The sequence below is a fragment of the Ovis canadensis genome, chromosome 2 (genome assembly GCF_042477335.2).
Source record: "Ovis canadensis isolate MfBH-ARS-UI-01 breed Bighorn chromosome 2, ARS-UI_OviCan_v2, whole genome shotgun sequence".
NCBI classification, from domain to species: domain Eukaryota; kingdom Metazoa; phylum Chordata; class Mammalia; order Artiodactyla; family Bovidae; genus Ovis; species Ovis canadensis.
Window position 1 is genome coordinate 103,397,033 of NC_091246.1, and position 23,424 is coordinate 103,420,456.

At 37.8% G+C, this 23,424-nt stretch overlaps 1 protein-coding gene across 1 annotated transcript in view; it reads left to right on the forward strand.

Annotated features, from left to right (window-relative positions):
- Nucleotides 1-23,424, forward strand: part of FZD3 (frizzled class receptor 3) — a 94,327-nt gene that overhangs the window by 3,605 nt on the left and 67,298 nt on the right. The window contains exon 2 of the mRNA XM_069576702.1: nucleotides 4,927-5,455. Coding sequence (XP_069432803.1) covers nucleotides 5,267-5,455 — 189 coding nt within the window. The 5' untranslated portion in view covers nucleotides 4,927-5,266. The remainder of the gene's footprint in view (nucleotides 1-4,926; nucleotides 5,456-23,424) is intronic.

Here is a 23,424-nt window from a genome sequence, read left to right on the forward strand (position 1 = left end):
GGGCCCTGCTGACAAGCCCCCAGGGCCCACTTTTGTCATTGTCTCTTCTGGGGTTCAGCCTGCTTTCTTCACAGTTGCCATCTCCTGATATTCCCACCTGAGTTCTTTGGGTCTGGCTTTGTAGCCAGCCTCTGAAGACAGTCTTCCAAGATTGCATCCCCTTTATTGCTGTTCTTCAGGATAAATACTCAACTTCTTTTAGAGGCTTTTACTTTTTATCATCAAAAGAGAACTGGTAAATTGGGAAATATCAGATTCCTGATGTTACACATTGATACAAATTAAAGTGTAGGGTTAAATGTATCTAGTCCTTTTTGTTCTCTGAGGAAGTAATCATCAGGTCACTTAATCTGAAATCAGTTTTCCACATATCTTATATTGCTCTGTAAGGAAGTGAATGTCTCTTTTCTCAGGGTTAGGGCATGAAAAACTATTGCCAGACCCCTCACTTTTTACTGGCCCTTGGTACCCAAGACTGTTCCCTCCAGTTAATCTAGCAATTCCCTTTATTCAGCTGAGATTCTGCAGATGCCTATAGTAAAAGATATAATATCAAAAAGAAAGCAAAAAATCTTTTAACCTTTATGTAGTCAGTTGCTGTATTTTGTCAGTATTTCCTGGTTTCCTCAATCATCTGTGTCCTGTTGTCTGAAACTTGCAGCTTCTTCAAGGATGGTTCTCTTAGGAGAAAGGATTGTTGCTGTTCATACTCACATGATCCTCATTAGAGGCATTTATTTCATCATGTTATTGAAAAGCAATTTAGAATATATACCGAAAGTTTTTTTTTAACTGTGTAATATTTGATTCAGCTGAGAGGTGATCGGATTTTTTTTTTCAGTATTGAAAATCAATTTTTGACCCATTCTAAGTTATTAATCATTTTTTTTTGCTTTTCTTGTTACCTGTAGTAGGGCATTTTTGTGTCCCTTGGCTTGTTACTTTCAACACCGAGTAAATCATTGGTTCAAGTAGTAGTATTGTCAGCACACATTTATAGATTTAGTAGACTTAATTTTCCCGTACACAAATAACATACAACAGATTTTAAAATAACATTTCAGCATTTATAAGACTTTACTATTTTGGGGCTTTTTGTTTGTTTGTTTTTTGACCATGCTATGCAGCTTTTGGGACCTTAATTCTCTGACTAGGGATCAAACTCTAGCTCCCTGAAGTAGAAGTGTACAGTTCTAATCACTGGATTGCCAGGGAAGTCCCTATTGTATTTTTAAACAATTCAGGTAGTTTTATTCTGTTCCATGTATATGTATTTTTGACAAAAGTGGGAGACTATATGCTGTTTTGTAAACCATTTAAAATTTTATTTTTCACTTATTGTATTGTTACTGTCTTTTCAAGTCAGTATATACAGATCCTGCTCATCATTTTTAGTGAGTGTTATGTGTTGGTTGTACCCTAGTTTAACCAGTTCCTTGTTGGTAGACTTTCAGATTGTCTCTGGGTTTTTATTGTATAAACAGTATTGTACTAACATTTCAGTTGTACATCATGTGTACTTGTGTTTATTTTCTTAGAATAAATTGTAGAATAGGTTTGCTGAATCAAAATTTTAAGGACTTTTGATATCCATAGCTATTTTTTTGAAATACCAACTAGTTTGCTTTTCCTCCAATAGTATTTGAAAATGGAGAATTTCCTGCCAGTCTGGTGGTTAGACACTTTCCTGCCCTGGCCCGGGTTCAGTCCCTGTTTGGGGAGCTAAGATTCTGCAAGCCATGTGGAACAGCCAAAAAGAAAAAAAAAATATCTCCAAGTGTTGGAATGTTGAATATATTCTTTTTTCTGCACCCTCTCCTGTACTGTGTTCTGTTATTGTTACTTTGCTCATCTGATTGGCAAAAATGTTATATATCATGTTTGTGTGTTTTTATTAGTAAAGTTGAATATCTTTTCATATGTTTGTTGGACATTTGTATTTCTTTTGTAAATGTATGTCCTTTTTCCATTTTTCTATTAAAGTAGTATTCTTTATCTGCTTTTTAAAAAAACTCATTTTATATATTTCCTTTGCTAAGCACATAATTATGTGCAAATATCCTATACTGTTTTAAATTATTCTATTTTAGGATAGCATTTCTCAAAATATGACTTATAGATCACTTGTAACAGTACCGAGATAATCGTTAGAATACACGTATATCATTCATTTTCCAGAGGCTCAGATTTCTTAGACCTATGGAGTTTCTGTGAATCTGCTGCACATTAAAATTAGGGAACCTCTGATTTGGAGGAAATATAAATTCCTTAATATTTTTACTGTTCCTATTTTTCTTCTTGTCTCATGGCATTCTACTGTTTTTTCTTATTTTATATTAATAATCATCAACTACAGTCTTAATGTATTAAGGTTTTATCCTACCCCAGCCTAACATAATAATTTTACAAAAATGTTTTGATATATGGAAATTTGAATGTCAAAGTACATAAAGGAAAGTACTTTTGTAAGTTTGTGAGAAGCATTGTTTGTAAATGAGGCAAAAGGAATAACTGAGAGAAAAACAAGTAAAATAGGGTAGATGAAAGTGTAAGGGGGTTTCTCATCTAGTTTAAAAAACTCAATATTACTTTGTTTTTTCCTCAAGTTTTGTATGGTAATCTTCTTTGAACTGTAAATTTGGAACCCATACTGCCTGAAAAATAGTCTAAATGAAATTTTTGGAATTCTCACTGTTAGATACATATTCGGTAGGGAGCAATCTTCCCTTAATTTTTTTTTAAGTTGCAAGCAGATGAACATGCTGCATAAGCAGCAAACTACAAAAATGGAACTTGTATGGATGTTTTGATACTGTAGCCAAATAAAGCTTTCAGGGCTTATTTGACACATTTAATGATATGCATAATTGTTACTGTGCTGTATGGTAATTAAGCTTAAATATATGTAACTGTGTTTAATATCACTTTTCCATAGCCAGACATTACATTTCTGGTCCCAGCTTGAAGGAGGAAAAAATATGGCAGGCCAAGAAGCTTTAACAAATATTTCTGATTTAGAGATTTCAGTGTTACAGAGATTAGATGTTTCGGGCAGAGGTTGCTTGTAACTTTGGTGTTCCTAATTCCTAAGGTTGTAGACTTTCCTTTTCCCTTCTACTCAAGACCATATGCTTGGGGGAGAAATTGGGACGATTCAGCCATGGCTTTTCTTTCTCCAGTAGTTTTTTCTGCCCAGTAATTAAAGCTTGGGACGCAGAGGTCCCTGTCATTGGTAGTGCACAGAGGACAGTTTCTTTCTCTACTTTGGCCAAGCCGGTTCAAGTTCTCAAGGGGGTCTAACCTGTCATGGGTCTTAATATCTATTTGAGTTGTCCTGTTAACCTGGGTCTCTGAGGATTTCTGCACCTGACTTTCTCATGTTTTCCCAGCCGAGGTTGTGTACTTCAAACAGAAATATTTGACATCTGTGAAATGAAAACAAAGTAAAAGCAGACTTAATAACAAAACCAAATGGAAGTCTGATAGTTTTAGAATATCCTTTTTTCCTACCAAACCTGCCTTCTACTCTACCTACCCTACCAGCCCCAAAAGAGATGCGTAGTTTTGTCCCTAGAAAAAAAAAGTGAAAGCTGCATCCAGCTCTCTGCACCCCCATGGAGCCTGTCTGGCTCCTCTGTCCCTGGAATTCTCCAGGCAAGAATACTGGAGTGGGTTGCCATTTCCTCCTCCAGGGAATCTTCCCAACCCAGGGATGGAACCCATGTTTCCAGCGTTGCAGGCGGATTCTTTACTGTCTGAGCCACCAGGGAAGCCCCCAGGAAAGGCAGTGTCAAATCAGACTCTGAAACTTGGTAGAAACTCTTAACTGGAAATCATTCATATCCCACGCTGTAACTTTCTAGGGTTGACTCTTCTCTGCAGCCTGACTGTGTGTAATGAAGCATTTGTTGGTCAAACGTTTTCTCTATCTATGTACTAAATTTTTGTACTATCTAAAAGGATGAAGCATTGTTGGGAAAATGTCCTGATACTAGTTTTAGAATCTTCTGTTTGCCAGTTCAATATTGGTTGATAGAAGTAAGTCTTTGTATCCGCTGTAATTCAGCAGTAAAACTATCTAAAGTTTGATGTTGCTTTACCTTTTATAGAGTACATTATTTTATAGTTCACTCATATACCATCTTTGATAGGGAGGTGCAATTTTTAGAAAGGAAAATTCTGAGCTCAGAGAAGTTAAGTGATTCACATAGTTGGGAAGAGGCTTGAATCCATATCTTTTGATTTCTTTATATTTGACACCTTTCACAGATACCATCTGCCGAATCATTTAATGATTAAAACATATAATAAAATTTAAATAACTTGGTATTAAGTATGGCAGATATTTAAATAAAATTTAGGACAACAGCTTACAAGTTTTTCAAAATGAATTAATTATGTCTCGTGACAAATGAAAAGCTACCATTATAGATGGGAAACTAAACTCTATGTTATATAAACAACTGAGGGAGGAAATGGTGCCTTTAAATGCTATTTATGGATTCTCTGGTATATCTATAGCAAGAATGATAAGGTAGAAAAGCTATAGTATTTTTTTAATGAAATATTCATGTATTTTATCTATAAGGCAGTATTGTATCTCTCAGCAAAGTTTGTGATTGTTGTTGTTGTTAGCCACACGCCCAGCATTTGGAATTTTGGTTCTCCACCAGGGAGTGCACTGGTGCCCCAGCAGTGGATGTGTGCAGTTTTAATCACTGGACCGCCAGAAAGTCCCAAAGGCAGTATTTTAAAATTTCTCTTTCTAGTAGCTGATTGTTGGTGTGTAGAAATGCAACTGATTTCTGTACACTGATTTTGTATCCTGCAGCTTTACTGAGCTAATCAAAGTTTTAATATCAAGCCTATAATATTTTAGGAGGAAATTGCTAATTTCTCCCATTTTTAAAAAAAATTATTTTTCAGATATTTCAATCAAAGGAAGAAACAGCTCTTCTCCTAAGATGGAATCTGTTGTTTGGGAATGTGGTTGATCAACTTGACATGTTGGCCAAATGGTGCCCGATGTAATAAAATGAAAAGAAGAGGCAAGATGATGTCATTTTCCCATATTGTGAAACCAAAAACAAATGCCTTTTGTGAGACCAAGCTAACAAACATCTGACGGTGCGAAGAGTATTTCTGTTTGAAGAACTTAACAGTAAGATAGAAGAAGTACTTTCAAGCTGAGACCTGCAGGTGTACAGAGATCTAAAATACATATTGAGTAGGCCTGATCATCTGAATCTCGTTCAATCGAGGAAGCATGGCTATGAGTAGGATCGTCTTCTATCTGTGGCCCTTGACTATGTTTGTGGGCCATATAGGTGGGCACAGTTTGTTTTCTTGTGAGCCTATTACCTTGAGGATGTGCCAAGATTTGCCTTATAACACTACCTTCATGCCCAATCTTCTGAATCATTATGACCAACAGACGGCAGCTTTAGCAATGGAGGTAAGACTTCATCTATTATTTGGCATGTCATAGAAAACTACTCTTGTATTGCCCTTTTAATCAGTCTAATGAATGTCTCTGATAAACAGTAGGAAAAACTAATATATTATTTTTAACTGCATCTGGTACATTAAAAAGTTATGTATTTAGGTTCAGACTCTGATAGATTAAAGATTTCATGTTTGGGGAATGTTACTCATTTTAGTTTTCAGATATTCTTTCTTGAAGAAATTTGAAACATTGGAACTGGGAAGGTAATAGCCTTTCAGAAGTTTAAATTGTCCAAGTTATGGTTATATCTTTTCTGTTATTTGATAATAAGACTTTAAAGAGCAGCCTATAATAATAATATTCATAATTCACTTAGTAAATATTGAAGGTAACATGATTTTGAAAATGGGTTCTTTGCTTCAGCCTTTAGGCTGATGGGTTTACTGTATTTACATTGTTTTAAATACTTAAGATGGTATCCTGGTCTTACTATCTTCATATCAATTTAAGAACAGTAACTCCCAAGCAGTGATAAAGGTTTTGTTGTGTGATTTATCTGTTCTTGACCTCTTAGGACTTCATGAAAATCTGTTGCCTTACTTGAATTTTTCTAATGATAATTCTTTAGGCACTTTTTAATTATTTTACTTTAGAAGCTATGACAAATTAATGGATATAGTTAGTAATAGGTTTAAATAATTTTGTATGTGTTTTAATAATGGTTTTAGAATTGTGGACAAAGATATGTTTACCAGATAGGAATTAGGAGGCAGTTGGAGAAGGAAATGGCAGTATTCTTGCCTGGAGAATCCCATGGACGGAGGAGCCTGGTGGGCTATAGTCCATGGGGTTGCAAAGAGTCGGACATGACTGAGCGACTTCACTTCACTTTCTAAACTGACAGTAAGAGTTAAAAGCTTTGGAGTTGTATAAACTGCAGCAGCAGCTACCACTTTCTATCTGTATTACTTTGGCCAAGTTATTTGAACTTTCTTACCATTGTCACTTTACTTGTAAAATAGAGTTAACATTTTGGAAGGTACAAAATGAAGTGTTTATAAAGTACTTGGCACAGTACTTTTGGAGTAAGTTCTCTTAAAGTGATAGTTTTTACCATTTTCCCATATTCTGATATTAATGTAGCTATATCGTACATAGAATTTACAGGGTTTTTTTTTTTTAATTTTAGTCTTTAATCCTTTGTTACAGTGCTTTCAGCAAATTGAATACTACGTGTTTTGGAATCTTCATTTTATAGTAAAATTCAAAGGTTTAGTACTTCTAAGTAAACTAACATAAATCTGGGAAATTTTGTAGAAAGATTATTATTCATAGATTTTGAAACATCGAGGGCAACTTATAGAGTCCAAATACTTGGAAATATTGTAGAGGTTGAATAAAATATTTCTGCTCTTCCACTGACTATACAAAGTCTAATTGGTAAGGAGAGATTTGGTATAGACTGTTAAATTGGGTATATGAAAATGGGTATTGGTTTAATATAGAAATTTGGTTCCAGGCATGGTAGTCCCTGTTGGGTATTAAAACTACCCAGTTCTCTCACCAAAAAAATGAAGAAGTAGGAATATCTTTGGTTCTGGTATCATTTAAAGTCAGTGTAACTCCTTTGGAAAGCAAATAGAGTTGTAAGAAAAAAGTCATAAAGATTTATGTACTTATTTGGGTTTAACTTTTGCCTCTTTCATGTAGCAGCTTTCAGACTTTGAAATTAAGTCACCTAACATCTCTGTGATCTGGAGAAGGCACTGGCAACCCACTCCAGTACTCTTGCCTGGAAAATCCCATGGATGGAGGAGCCTGGCAGGCTACAGTCCACAGGGTCACAAAAAGTCGGACATGACTGAGCGACTTCACTTCACTTCAACATCTCTATGAAAATCATTTGTGAAAAGGCACTGATAACAAAAACAGTTTGAATGGCTATTAGGATTAAATGAGAGATTTAAATAGCTAGTACAATGCATGATGCAGACTAGGTGATCCGCAAGTGATAATGCTATTCCAAATTTCATTTCTAAGTGACCCTAGAGAGAAAGTACTAGAAAGACAATGTATTTGTTTCACGTGAACGTGCATCTCTTGTTGTGGGCTCCTGGGGCTTTCATAATGGTGGCATGGTGAGCTGCCTCTGTCCTCTCTTCAAACAGGCCTATATAGGCTAGACATTTTGCTGGCAGTGAGACTGCATTTTTCTGAATTCACTCATTCTAGGGAGAGCACCTAGATGAGTAAGAGAAAGCTCTAGTGATATCAAGTGATGTTGGGGATAGTTGGCTTGGTTGTCATACCAGGACAGTGATGTCACTGACAAAGTCTCCTGACAGTCTGAGAGTGTGAAGTTTCTGTAATAGCAAAGGATATGGAAATTTAGCAGTCAACACAGCACACTTGCAGATAGCACACTTGCACACTTGCAAATAGAAGTAAGGATTCTTAGATCTTTACAAGGACTTGTCTGCTGATGACACCCTCCTGTCTCTGATCCAGGAACTTTGCATCAGCTTCCCAGCTTTTAGCAGGAGCAGATAATTGGAACAGGTAACCCTAGCACATTTCATGCAAAGATGGGCTCGATAAAGGACAGAAATGGTATGGACCTAACAGAAGCAGATTAAGAAGAGGTGGCAAGAATACACAGAAGAACTGTACAAAAAAGATCTTCACGACCCAGATAATCACGATGGTGTGATCACTCACCTAGAGCCAGACATCCTGGAATGTGAAGTCAAGTGGGCCTTAGAATGCATCCCTACAAACAAAGCTAGTGGAGGTGATGGAATTCCACTTGAGCTATTTCAAATCCTGAAAGATGATGCTGTGAAAGTGCTGCACTCAATATGCCAGCAAATTTGGAAAACTCAGCAGTGGCCACAGGACTGGAAAAGGTCAGTTTTCATTCCAATTCCAAAGAAAGGCAATGCCAAAGAATGCTCAAACTACCGCACAATTGGCACTCATCTCACATGCTAGTAAAGTAATGCTCAAAATTCTCCAAGCCAGGTTTCAGCAATATGTGAATCGTGAACTTCCAGATATTCAAGCTGGTTTTAGGAAAGGCAGAGGAACCAGAGATCAAATTGCCAACATCCGCTGGATCATCGAAAAAGCAAGAGAGTTCCAGAAAAACATCTATTTCTGCTTTATTGACTATGCCAAAGCCTTTGACTGTGTGGATCACGATAAACTGGAAAATTCTGAGAGAGATGGGAATATCAGAGCACCTGACCTGCCTCTTGAGAAACCTCTGTGCAGGTCAGGAAGCAACAGTTAGAACTGGACATGGAACAACAGACTGGTTCCAAATAGGAAAAGGAGTACGTCAAGGCTGTATATTGTCACGCTGCTTATTTAACTTATATGCAGTGTACATCATGAGAAACGCTGGACTGGAAGAAGCACAAGCTGGAATCAAGATTGCCGGGAGAAATCTCAATAACCTCACATATGCAGATGACACCAGCCTTATGGCAGAAAGTGAAGAGGAACTAAAAAGCCTCTTGATGAAAGTGAAAGTGGAGAGTGAAAAAGTTGGCTTAAAGCACAACATTCAGAAAACAAAGATCATGGCATCCAGTCCCATCACTTCTGGGAAGTAGATGGGGAAACAGTGGAAACAGTGTCAGACTTTATTTTTTTGGGCTCCAAAATCATTGCAGATGGTGACTGCAGCCATGAAATTAAAAGACACTTACTCCTTGGAAGAAAAGTTATGACCAACCTAGATAGCATATTGAAAAGCAGAGACATCACTTTGCTGACTAAGGTCCGTCTAGTCAAGGCTATGGTTTTTCCATTGGTCATGTATGGATGTGAGAGTTGGACTGTGAAGAAGGCTGAGCGCCGAAGAATTGATGCTTTTGAACTGTGGTGTTGGAGAAGACTCTTGAGAGTCCCTTGGACTGCAAGGAGATCCAACCAGTCCATTCTGAAGGAGATCAGCCCTGGGTGTTCATTGGAAGGACTGATGCTGAGGCTGAAGCTCCAGTACTTTGGCCACCTCATGCGAAGAGTTGACTCATTGGAAAAGACCCTGATGGTGGGAGGGATTGGGGGCAGGATGAGAAGGGGACGCCAGAGGATGAGATGGCTGGATGGCATCACGGACTCGATGGATGTGAGTCTGAGTGAACTCCGGGAGTTGGTGATGGACAAGGAGGCCTGGCATGCTGCGACCCCTGGGGTCACAAAGAGTTGGACATGACTGAGCAACTGAAATGAACTGAACCTTCGCACATTCTTGAGTGTTCTTTGTGGGACTGGATGAGTTGAAAGACATTTCCTAAGTATAGTATGTTTCAGCAGACCCAGGGTTCAAGCCTGCCTCGGGTTTATTCCTGTACTGATGTTTGGTGAAATCAAAATGAGTGCTTCAAATGAAATAATATATGATATTGAGCCAAGGATGCCAGGAAAGATATTGCAGAATTTAGGTTATTTCTAATTTGCTTATTATGGTTCACAGTCAACAAGTTGGGTGTTCTTTCATTGTATATAGAGAATTCCTCCTCAATACTTCCATTGAAATTTAAACATGTTCAAATAAATGGGGTGAATGTCTATTTATTAAATTGGAAAAAAGATCCTTGTTAGTATGTTAGTATGTTTATTTCTCTTACTTTACAAAAGGTGTGTTTATATACAAACACACACATTAAATTTTTCTTAAGTTCTTAACTTGATGTCTGTCTTTCCCCCAAGTATTGTGGCTTTTGATAGAAAAAAGATTGCTCATTCCTGAGTTTCCCACACCATTTTGAACTGTCTGAATTGCCAAGTAAATTTTTAGGAGCTGTCCAACATGGACAACAAATTGTCAGTAACTATTTTTAGAAACCTACATGTTACCAGGAATTTATGACTTTATTGGTAACGAAAGAGATCCGAACAGTTTTTTTTTTTTCTATATTGAATAATTAAGCCCCATTGAATAGAATGGGTACAGGTTATTGGAAGAAACACTAAAACAGGAATAGAAGGCTTATATTCTGCCACTGCCTGAGTCTTGTGACTCCCTTGTGTTGGTTTCTTCTAGGAAGTATTTTCCCTGTCCCTTTCACAAAGTTTTTGTTAAGATCAAATGGTACAATTTATGTGTATTTTACAGAACTTTAAAAAGTTAAAATGCTCTTCAAATACAGAGCATCATTCTTTGCTGCCTGTCAGTCTGTTTAATTTTAGTTAGATTGTGGAATAAGCAGTCTTTAATTTCTTTGGGAGGTTGATTGCTTTTTTTAAAAAAACTAAACCTGTGTAGGATAATCAGAGGAAAAAGCTCCCGGAATGGTTCCTACTTGCCTCCATTTCCTGTTTTCTTTTGTAATTCTCATTAAAGATTTTCTTACAGCATGAGAAACTGGCAGGTGCATAGATCCTAGTGGAAACAGAAATCTTCAAAGCCTGAACATTTTTTGTATCCTTTATGGCTCATTAAGAACAAAGCATGTTTGAACTAGTTTCCCAGTTATCCAAGCTCAAATTTTAGCCTTTTCTCCCCACAGCTTTTTATTATGGAAGATTTCAATTATGTGGACATATATGGAACACCATATACCCATCATGCAGCTGCAAAAATTACCAACTCATACTAGTCTTGTTTCATTTATGACTGCACTCCCAGCTGGGTTACTTTGAAGCAAATGCCACACACCATAATTTCATCCATAAATATTTCCATATTTATCTTTATAAAGTAAGGACTCTTTCAAAATATGTAAACATATCACTTCCTCAGTAATTTCAAATATATACTCAAATATATGTTCAAATATATTTTCAAATATATGTTTCATATTAATGTTCAAGTTACCCCTGTGCTGTTCTCAGTCTCTCAGTCATGTCCAACTCTTTGCAACTCCATGGGCTGTAGCCCACCAGGCTCTTCTGTCCATGGGATTCTCCAGGCAGGAACACTGGAGTGGATTGCTATGCCCTCCTCCAGGGGATCTTCCCAACTCAGGGATTGAACCCAGGTCTCTCAAATTGCAGGAAGATTCTTTACCATCTGAGCCACCAGGGAAGCCCAAATTACGCTTAGAATTTCAGGTTTTTAATAGTTGGCTTTTCAAATCAGGGTTCGTGCATTACATTCAATTGATATGTCTCTTAATTTAGTTTCTCCTTCCGTTTCCCTTCCTTTTTTCTTGTAATGCACTTGCCTTACAGATTTTCTCAAATTTTATTTTGCTGTTTGCATCCCTGTGGTGTTACTGACCATGGTCCTCTGTTTTCGTTTTGCAAGAATACTTCCAAGGCACTGTAATATCCGCTTGTTACTCTGTATAATGTTAGCAGCCATCGATCATTCCGTAGGTCAAGAATTTCATGAGGGGTTTGTAAAATGGTAATATTCTGTCATTCTTCATTTCTCAGCTAGAATACTTTATAAACAGAAACTTCCTCATTTTGATTACTGGACTGTTGAGTTACTCTTATGTTCAGTTTATATAAAAAAACAGTAAATATGCAACTGTTCTCCTTTGTTAGTTTTTAGGATAATAAATTGATTCACAAAAATCTTTCAAAAGTAACTAATGAGATCTTTTCGCCTTTTAAGTTTCGTTGTTCTCCTTTCAAGTATCATTATGAACGCATGGATTTTTACCGTATTTTATGTGTTTCAGTCCATTGCAGTTATGATTTTGTTGTGGCTCAGTCTGTTCTGCCTTTGGTAGTGAGCACCTCTTCAAGATAGCTCCTAAGTGTTTTTGATACTACCCTAGTGATTTCTGATAGCTTCCTTGCTTTCTGGTATGATCCAACCTCATTTCATAAAATTCTGCCTCAGAACTTGAATTATCACTTTCTTTAGGGAGTGCTGGTTCCTTTTAGTTGTAAAGAATTTTCACAGGTTTTCACAGACTGCTATCTGGGTGCTATGCTTATTGATACTAGGTTAGTAATTTATAGGTCTCTTCAAAGATGGAGCTAGGAAATACTTTTTTTAAAAAAGAAAGTTCAGCATGAGTTTATACTGATAACTTATAATTAAACAATATTGGAGAGTTTTTAATATTTTTGAATTTTTGTTTCTTCTCATACTGAAACCTGATGATATACAGACATTACATAATTTCCGAATAATATCAGTATTACTACTAGCAGTGTCATTACTGAAAGTGCTGTAAGATTTCTTTGTATTTCTTATGTCCTTAGGATGTATTTCACCAAGGATGTCCAGTCAGATTACTGTGTTTTAGAGTTAAGTATTCCTCTGTTTGGTTTAACTCCATAGACAGTTTAGGTTTGTTTTTTCATTTTGATTTTGAGGAACGACTTAAAATTTTTTTTGTTTAAATTTATTTTATAATCATGTTTAGAAACTTGATATATATGACAAGGTACATTCAGAGGAGTCTAGTTTCTAGACTGTGTTTGTGCTTAGTCGCTCATTCATGTCTGACTCTTTGAGTCCCAATGGACTGTAGCCTTTTAGGCTCCTCTGTCCACGGGGATTCTCCAGGCAAGAGTATTGGAGTGGGTAGTCATGCCCTCCTTCAGGGGATCTTTGCAACCCAGGGATCGAACTCAGGTCTCCCGAATTTCAGGCAAATTATTTACCATCTGAGCCACCAGGGAAGCCCATGAATACTGGAGCCTTTCCCTTCTCCAGGGAATCTTCCCGACCCAGGAATCAAACCGCAGTCTTCTGCATTGCAGGTGGATTCTTTACCAGCTGAATCCTAACCTTATTCTTTTCTTCCTTTGAGGGTAGTTGTTTTTCTAAAGCTTTTTGTTTATCTTTCCATTAAAAATTATAGTAATTATAGAAAATGTCTGTATAATATCTGTCTATAGCTATGTGTTCTTTCACGCCCTTTTGATATAGTGTCATGCTGTTTGTTTTCTCTACCTTGTTTTTTTACTTAACAGTATATCCTGGCTATTTCATAGTATCACTTATAGATAATATTCCTCAGAATTTTTTTAATTGTGGCAAAATATACATGTTGCACAAGTGGTAAAGAAACCACCTGCCAATACAAGAGATAGGGGTTCGATCCTAGGGTCAGGGAGATACCCTGGAGGAGCACATGGCTTCCCAATCAAGCATTCTTGCCTGGAGAATCCAATGGACAGAGGAGTGTGACAGGCTACAATCCATAGTGTTGCAAAGAGTTGGACATGACTGAAGTGACTTAGCATGCATGTATGCAAAATATATATAACATAAAATTTACCATTTGAACCTTTTCTTGTTTGTTTTTTGGCATACCATGCAGCTTGTGGGATCTTAATTCCTCAACCAGGGATTGAACCCAGTCCCGGCAGTGAAAGTTTGGAGTCCTAACCACAAGACCACCAAGGAATTCCCCCATTCCAATCATTTTTAAGGGTGCACTTCAGTGGCATTAAGTACAGTCACCTTGGTATATCATTACCACTGTCCTTCTTCAGCACTTTTTCAGCTTCTGAAACTGAAACGCTATACCTATTAAACAATAATTCCCTGTTCTCCCCTCCCTTCAACCTTTGGCAACCACCATTCTACTTTTTTTCTTTCTCTCTGAATTTGACTACTCCAGTACCTCATTTAAGTGAAATCATAAAATATTTATCCTTTTGTGTTTGGCTTATTTCACTTAGCACAGTGTTTTTCAAGATTCATCCATGTTGTAACAGATGTCAGAATTTCCTTCCTTTTGGACTTCCCTGGTGGCTCAGACGGTGAAGCATCTGTCTACAATGTGAGAGACCTGGGTTTGATCCCTGGGTTAGGAATATTTCCTGGAGAAGGAAATGGTAACCCACTCCAGTACTCTTGCCTTGAAAATCCCATGGACGGAGGAGCTTGGTGCAGGCTGCTATCCATGGGGTCGCAAAGAGTTGGGCACGACTGAGCGACTTCACTTCGCTTAAGATTGAATAATATTTCACTGTATATTTATGCCCAACATTTAATCATTCACTCATCAGACACTTGAGTTCCTTCCACTTTCTGGCTATTATGAATACAGCTGCTATGAAGACAGATATATAAATATTTGTTCCAAATATTTGTTTTGCTTTAAATTTTTTTGGGGTATTCCCAGAAGTGAAATTTTAGGATAGCATGATAATTCTGTTAAATTTTTTGAGGAACCGCCGAACTGTTTTGTGTAGCAGCTGCTCTATTTTACATTTTTGCTAGTGCTGCACAAGGGCTCCAGTATCTATATCCTCACCAACACTAGTTATTTTCTGGGTTTTTGTTTTGGAATAATAGCATTGTAATGGGTATGAACTTGTCCTCATTTTTTAGTTCAGGTCCTACTGAAGGACATTTGCTTTTGAAAGCAGAACTTGCTGTTGAGGTCCTTATTACTCTTTGTAGGGCCAGCAGCTAATATAGTACCTAACACATAATAACTGCTAAATAAATGTTTGAGTGAGTTAATGAACTTTATAAACTGTGAATTCCGGAAGAGGTGATGGTAGTCATGGTGGTGGTTATAGAGCTGGACCAAAGCACATGATCTCCTGGAGTTGTAAATAGTTGTGGGTTTGTTGAGGATAGTAATGGTCATCCTGACAGGAGTACCAAAGATACCTGAACACTAGTGTTTTACTTTGCTCTCTTTTTTGGGAGAGGGGAATGGTCAAAGTGACTTGAAGCTTTCAGCATTATGTGTTTACACTTATAAGTGGTATAATAAAGTAAAGGAATAAAACAAACCAGCTTTCTTATCTCTAGACCTCTCATTCTCTTTCTGCCTAAATAATCTCATCTCCATCTTTGTCTGTCAAATTCTAATGGTTGTATTTGATACAGCCCGCCAGGCTTCTCTGTCCATGGGATTTCCCAGGCAAGAATACTGGAGTGGGTTTGCCGTTTCTTCTCCAGGGAATCTCCCCAACCCTGGGATTGAATCAGTGTCTCCTGCTTGGCAGGCAGATTCTTTACTACTGAGCCACCAGGGAAGCCAAACTTGATACATTAATTAATAGGACCAAAATAGGAATAGATAATAATATATGTGGTATCATCATGTTTTTGTTGAAGAAAAGAAGTATATTCATGTTCATGTAGAGTAAGTGAGTGATCTGGAAAGATTTTTGTCAAAACTGACAATGATGCACAATTTATTTGTGTTTTCTATGTTTTTCATTTAATGTTTGTGTTTTCTGATTTTTCTGTAAGAAACACATTGTGTTTTTAAAAAGTAAGATTAGTACAGAAACTTTATTTTTAAAAATCCCAGCTGTCCTTTTTCGTCTAGCTCCCAGTTGCAGTGTCTAACACTTAGTATTTATTAAATATGTTTTTATTTGAATGACTGAAACTTAAGGAAGAACTTGGTAAGTGCCATAAATAGGCATAAAGTGCTGAGAGGATTCAAAGAGAAAAGGATCATGTGTAGAAAGGACCAGTTGCAGATGATGTTTGAATTGACCTTGAAAGGCAGGGTTTTGTTTTGTTTTGTTAAGAGTATACTATAATTTAATACCCCTTTGTACCAGTGATTAACATTTTGTGGATAAGCATTTGAGGAAACGAGATTTCTTTGATTGTATTTATTCTTTAAATTCATGGCTTATATTTTTAGGATACATGCATTATCCAGCAGACTGACTTATTATCTTCTCTTTAGGTTAGTATTAATAATGTGGTTTCCCCTAAGCAAACAACAGCCTGGTGAAGTGGGTTGAAGAGCCTATCGTGTGATAGGGAAACCAGCCAGGAATTAGGAAACTTCTCAATTGAAAAATGTGAAAAACACACAAGTAGTGGAGAATTGATTACATTTAGTTATTTCTGACTTTAGCAAAAAATAAGCTTTTAAAATTTTAATTGATTTTCTTACATGATAGATCACTTTAAAAGAATGCCTTAAAATGCTTATTTTAAATTAAAGTATTAAGTGTGGTGAATTTGGTTTGTGAAGTTTTATCTTTTGAGACAGACTATAATTCACAACCATTCATGAAGTGTTAAAAGTTTACTTCCTGAAGAAAAGTCAAATTTTATGTGCTGATCCAGGAGCTCCCTTTTGACTTAAGATAAATATACTCCTGTGATAAAGTCATATTTCTGAAACTAGCTCACTGAACTAATATTGGAAAGTATTTAGTATGCTGCCATAAGACATTAACAAAATAAATTTGTAAAAGAAAAGCAAATCTATGGAACTAAAGGTACTTTACAAATGTAAAATTTTTTTATATATATAAAATAATTCTTAAAGTTTTAGACCTTTTCTCTTTAGAATTTTATTCTTACAAAAAAGTTTTTAAAGGTCTTATTTTACATCACTTAAAATTATTCTAAAAAGCTTTTTTTTTTTTTTAATAATTTCTTACTCTAATTTGGATCTAAAATAGAATGAATACCAGTTTTGAATTTTCAAGGCCGGTCTACATTTGGTTTCACATTTAGTGAATTTAGTCATAATATTCCCAAACCCAGCAGGATACAGTTTCTATGGTTATCAGACCCTTTATAGAGTGACAAAGATTGGAATTCTGATTCTCATGAGTCAAATTTTGGCCTTTGACTCTGTCCCCCTTTCACACTCCTTGCTAAGCTTGGGCTGTTGCTATGCTTGAAGGCCTGTCAGAGAGCAGGTTCCTATGGTAACAGGAATGGAAATTTCAAAGAAGAAAGAGAATAGGAGCACAAAGGCTTGGTTGATTTGAATTTGAACAAAGAATAGAATGTTCCCTGTCTTGCATCTTTGTTGAAGAAACCAGAAATTTAATTTTAGAAAGTTATTTTTCAGTTTGTAAACTTCATATACCCTGGTCTTAATTTAATGAATAAAAGTACTACTGCTTAGGGGAGTACTCAGTAAGAATCTTTAAAAAATTCAATCAGCTGAAGATTCTTTTTTCCTCCTTTATAGAGCTTTGATAGTCTGTGTTCCTTATATATATTCTCAACTTGGCGGTATGCTGGCTAACTCATTTAATTTTTACTTTGCTGAAGTTAAAAATTGTTAGAGTTATAATCAGGGCAGCTTGCTTATTTGAAAAATACTAATATTTTTTGTTTTTACATAACTATTGAGGTATGATTTGTATATAGTTAACTGTACCCATTTAACAGTGTTCAGCTTGAGTTTTGACAGAAGTATATATCTGTGAAACCATTATCACTATCAAGATGTCATACATTTTCATCACCTTAAAAGCTTTCTAGGGATCTTCCCTGTAGCTCAGACAGTAAAGAATCTGCCTGCAATGCAGGAGACCCCTGTTTGATCCCTGGATCGGGAAGATACTCTGGAGAAGGGAATGGCAATCCACCAGTATTATTGTGTGGAGAATCCCATGGACAGAGGAGCCTGGTGGGCCACAGTCTGTGGGGTCACAAAGAGTCAGACACGACTGAGCGACTAGCACTGCTATACTACAAAAGCTTCCTTGTGCCCACTGTAGCCCACCCCTCTGAGTTGACTCCCTGCTGTAAGCAACCACTGATCTGCTTTCTGTCACTGTGGATTAGTGTTCATTTTCTAGAGTTTTATATGAATGTAATCATATAGTATCTACTTTTTTATGTCTGGTTTCTTCCACCCAGAATCGTGATTTAGAGATTAGTGCATGTTTTATTTTGCTTTTAAAAAACACCATTCCAGTTGACAGTTGACTTTTTCACTTGGCACTTGAGCATAGGGAATTGAGCAGGGTTCCTCATGCCCATCAAATAGGCCTTCTGCAGCTTTATTAATTTGTAACTCTTTCCTAATCTCTTTTTAAGCTGTCATTTACTAGGTGCTGTATCCTATTTTATATATTCTTATTTGTATATATTGTTGTTATTTGGTTGTTTAGTTGTGTCCGACTATTTGCAACCCCATGGACTGCAGCACGCCAGGCTTCCCTGTCCTTCACCATCTCCTGGAATTTGCTCAAACTCATCTCCATTGAGTCTGTGATGCTGTCCAACCATCTCATCCTCTGTCACCTCCTCCTCCTCCTCCCCTCAGTCTTCCCCAGCATCAGGGTCTTTTCCAGTGAGTCGGCATTTCACATCAAGTGGCCAGAGTATTGGAGCTTCAGCTTCAGCATCAGTCCTTGCAGTGAATATTCAGGGTTGATTCCCTTTAGGATTGACTGGACTGGTTTGATCACCTTAATACATCTATAGGTATTCAGTTCAGTTGAGTTGCTTAGTCGTGTCTAACTCTTTGTGACCCCATGAATCGCAGCACGCCAGGCCTCCCTGTCCATCACCAACTCCCAGAGTTCACTCAGACTCAAGTCCATCGAGTCCGTGATACCATCCAGCCATCTCATCCTCTGTCGTCCCCTTCTCTTCCTGCCCCCAATCCCTCCGAGCATCAGAGTCTTTTCCAATGAGTCAATTCTTCGCATGAGGTGGCCAGAGTACTGGAATTTCAGCTTCAGCATCATTCCTTCCAAAGAAATCCCAGGACTGATCTCCTTCAGAATGGACTGGTTGGACCTCCTTGCAGTCCAAGGGACTCTCAAGAGTCTTCTCCAACACCACAGTTCAAAAGCATCAATTCTTCGGCGCTCAGCCTTCTTCACAATCCAACTCTCACATCCACACATGACCACAGGAAAAACCATAGCCTTGACTAGACGGACCTTAGTCGGCAAAGTAATGTCTCTGCTTTTGAATATGCTATCTAGGTTGGTCATAACTTTTCTTCCAAGGAGTAAGCGTCTTTTAATTTCATGGCTGCACTCACCATCTGCAGTGATTCTGGAGCCCCCCAAAATAAAGTCTGACACTGTTTCTACTAGTTCCCCATCTATTTCCCATGAAGTGATGGGGCTGGATGCCATGATCTTCGTTTTCTGAAAGTTGGGCTTTAAGCCAACTTTTTCACTCTCCACTTTCACTTTCATCAAGAGGCTTTTTAGTTCCTCTTCACTTTCTGCCATAAGGGTGGTGTCATCTGCATATCTGAGGTTATTGATATTTCTCCCGGCAATCTTGATTCCAGCTTGTGCTTCTTTTAATACCACTTTATAGAGGAAAAACTGAAATTTAGAGAGGTTACAGAGAACAAACTGGTTAATAAGCTCAAGGGCTCTGGATAAGAATGCCAAGGTTTAACTCTTGAGACTGTCTTTGTAGCTATGTGATCTTCAGCAAGCTACTTAACTTTCTGTGTCTTTTTTTCTTCACATTTATTATAGAATGGTATGACTAATAGTGCCTACCTTATGGGATTATTGAAAAGATTTAAGTTAGGTTGAAAAGATTAAGCAGCTAAGCACTTACAACACTGCCCAGCCTGTAGTGAGTGTCCATCAATGCTAGCTGAGACACAGCACAAGATACTTACCAGCTAGTAAGTGACAGCAGCATCAACTTAAAGCCTTATACTCAGTGCAAGCAGCACAAAATAGTGACTCAAGTCAGATTTATAATTCATGACGGGGCTCACAAATGGAGGTTTCACTAACATGGTAACACATCAATATCAGATTGGTATTGTATAGCTGAGGACTAAGCAAGTCTGAGACTTACTTAAGGCATACATATGCTTGTATGTACGGCTGTACATACATCAGCATGTGAATATAATGCATTTTCAAGCTTTGAATTTTTTTTTTTTTTTTTTTGCTTTCATTGAGTCTCCGTTGCTGGGCACAGGCTTTCTCTAATTGTGGTTTAAGAGCTTCTCCATTGCAGTGGCTTCTCTTGTTTCAGGGCACAGGCTCTGAAGTGTGTGGGCTTCAGTAGTCGTGGAATGTGGGCTTAACAGTTGCAACTTGCAGGCTCCAGAGCCCGGGCTCATTAGTTGTGGCCCACTGGCTCAGTTGCCCTGTGGCATCTTCCTAGACCAGGGATTGAACTGGTGTCCCTTGCATTGCAAGATGGATTCCTAACCACTGGACCACCAGGGAAGCCCTAAACTTTAAAATAATCATATTGACTCACAGGAAGTTAAAGTAGTGTAGAGATTCTATATACTGTAGGTAATTTTACTGGGGATCTTGCTATCTTATGTAGCTATTAGTGTCAACACTGGGACGTTAGACTTCCCTAGTGGTCAAGTGGTTAAGCATCCTCCTGCCAGTGCAGGGGACACCAGTTTGAGCCCTGATCCAGGAAGACCCCACATGCCTTGGGACACCTAAGCCCATGTACCACAGCTACTGAAGCCTCTGTGCCCTAGACCCTGTGCCCTGCAACAAGAGAAGCTGCTGCAATGAGAAGCCTGCACACCACAGCTAGAGAGTAGCCCCCACTCACTGCAGCCAGAGAAAGCCTGCACTCAGCAGTGAAGACCCAGCACAGCCAGAGAGATAAAGAAAATTCTTTAAAGGCACAGGTGATCTAAAAAAAAAAAAGGAAAGTTATCATTGGTATAATCCATAGCCTTTCGTCATATTTCACCAGTTTGTACATGCACTCATTTTTGTGTCTGTATGTGCACATGTACATGTATGTTTATTGTCTTTGCATTTTTATCACATGTATGAGTTCATGTAGCCATCACCTTGGTTAAGATACTGTGGAAATTCCCTGGCAGTCCAGTGGTTAGGATTTTGTGCTTCCACTGCAGGAGGCACGAGTTCAGATCCCTGGCTGGGGAACTGAGCTCCCACAAGACCCGCAGCGTGGCGAAAAGAAAACAAAACACCAAAACGATACAGAACTGTTTTTATCACCACATCTTCCTTGTGCTTCCTTTCTCCCTGCCACCCTTTCCTATTTCCAGGCAACCTCTAATTTGTTCTCTGTCCCTATAATTTTGTCATTTCAAGAATGTTATATAAATAGAATCATACAGTATATAATCTTTTGAGATTGACTGTTTTCATTTAGCATAATACCCTTGATATCCACCCAAGTTGCTGCATGTACCAGTAGTGACTGTTTTTAATTGCTGAGTAGTATTCCGTTATTGGAGAAGGCAATGGCACCCCACTGCAGTACTCTTGCCTGGAAAATCCCATGGACGGAGGAGCCTGGTAGGCTGCAGTCATGGAGTCGCTAAGGGTCAGACACGACTGAGTGACTTCACTTTCACTTTTCACTTTCCTGCATTGGAGAAGGAAATGGCAACCCACTCCATTGTTCTTGCCTGGAGACTCCCAGGGACGGGGGAGCCTGGTGGGCTGCCGTCTGTGGGGTCGCACAGAGTCGGACACGACTGAAGCGACTTAGCAGCAGCATCAGCATTCCGTTATAGAGATGTTCTGCAGTTTGTTTAATCACCCACTGAAGGATACTGAGTTGTTCCAGCTTTTTGCTATTACAGATAAAGCTGCTGTGAACATTCATGTACACATTTTTGTGCAGACGTAAATTTTCCTTTCGGGGGAATAAATGCCCAGGAGTGTGATTGCTGGGTTATATGATAAGCATGTATTTGAATTTTTAAGAAACTACTCAACTATTTTCCATAGGAGTTCTACCATTTTACATTCTACCAGCAGTGTATGAGAGACGTACGTTCTCAGCGTTCTTACCACCATTTGGTATTTTCACTATTTTTCATTCAGCTTTTCTCATGTGATGTGATATCTTACACGATTTTAATTTGCATTTCCCTTATGGCTAATAATATTGAACATTTTTTCATGTTCCATTCATATATACTCTTTGATAAAATGTTCATGTCTATTGTTCATTTTCAATTGAATTGTTTTTTGCTTTTGAGCTTTGAGAGTTCTTTATATATTCTAGATACAAATCTTTTGTTTGAAATGTAGTTTGTAAATAGTTTATTCTAGTCTATATCTTGCTTTTTCATCCTTTTAACAAAGTCTAGAATAGAAGTCTTAAAATTTTAACAAAATCCGGTTTACCAAGTTTTCTTCCTTTTAGGGACTGTGTTTTTGGTGTCATTTATAAGAACTCTTCAGTGGGTCTGCAAATTCTCTGAAGTTTTATAGCTTTATGTCTCACATTTAAATCTATGATCAATTTTGAGTTAATTTGTATAAAGTAAGTTTCATTTTTTTGCCTGTCAATATCCACTAGCTTCAGCACCATTTGTTGGAAAGGCTGTCTATCCTTGCACTATTGAACTGCTTTTGCTTCTTCCTCAAAAATCAGTTATCTGTCCTTGTATAGATTTATATTTGGGTTGTCAATACTGTCCTGTTGATCTTTGTGTCTATTTCACCACCAATACCACAGTGTCTTGATTTTTATTAGCTATACAGTAAATCTTAAAATTGGATAGTATGATTTTCCCCCCTTTTTTCCCCAAAATTATTTCATTTATTCTACTTTTTTTTTGTATAAAATCTAAAATAAGCTTGTCTTTAACTACTAAAAGTGTTACTGGATTTTGACAGAAATGTTACTAAATCTAGAGATCAGATGTTGAATCTCCAATCCATAAACAGTTTTGTTATGGATATATGGATTGACTTGAGTCCACCTGAAAAGTGAAAGTGTTAGCCACTCAGTCGTGTCTGACTCTCTGTGATCACTTCATGGCAAATAGTTGGGGAAACAGTGACAGACTTTATTTTTTTGGGTCGAAAATCACTGCACATGGTGACTGTGGCTATGAAATTAAAAGACGCTTACTCCTTGGGAGAAAAGTTATGACCATCCTAGGTGGTGTATTAAAAAGCAGAGACATTACTTCGCCAACAAAGGTCCATCTAGTCAAAGCTATGGTTTTTCCAGTAGTCATGTATGGATGTGAGAGATGGACTATAAAGAAAGCTGAGTGCCGAAGAACTGATGCTTTTGAACTGTGATGTTGGAGGAGACTCTTGAGAGTCCCTTGGACTGCAAGGAGATCCAACCAGTCCATTCTAAAGGAGATCAGTCCTGGGTGTTCATTGGAAGGACTGATGTTGAAGCTGAAACTCCAATACTTCAGCCAGCTGATGGGAAGAACTGACTCGTTGGAAAAGACTCTGATGCTAGGAAAGTTTGAGGGCAGGAAGAGAAGGGGACGACAGAGGATGAGATGGTTGGATGGCATCACTGATGCAATGGATATGAGTTTGAGTAAACTCCAGGAGTTGGTGATGGACAGGGATACCTGGTTTGCTGCAGTCCATGGGGTCTCAAAGAGTTGGACATGGCT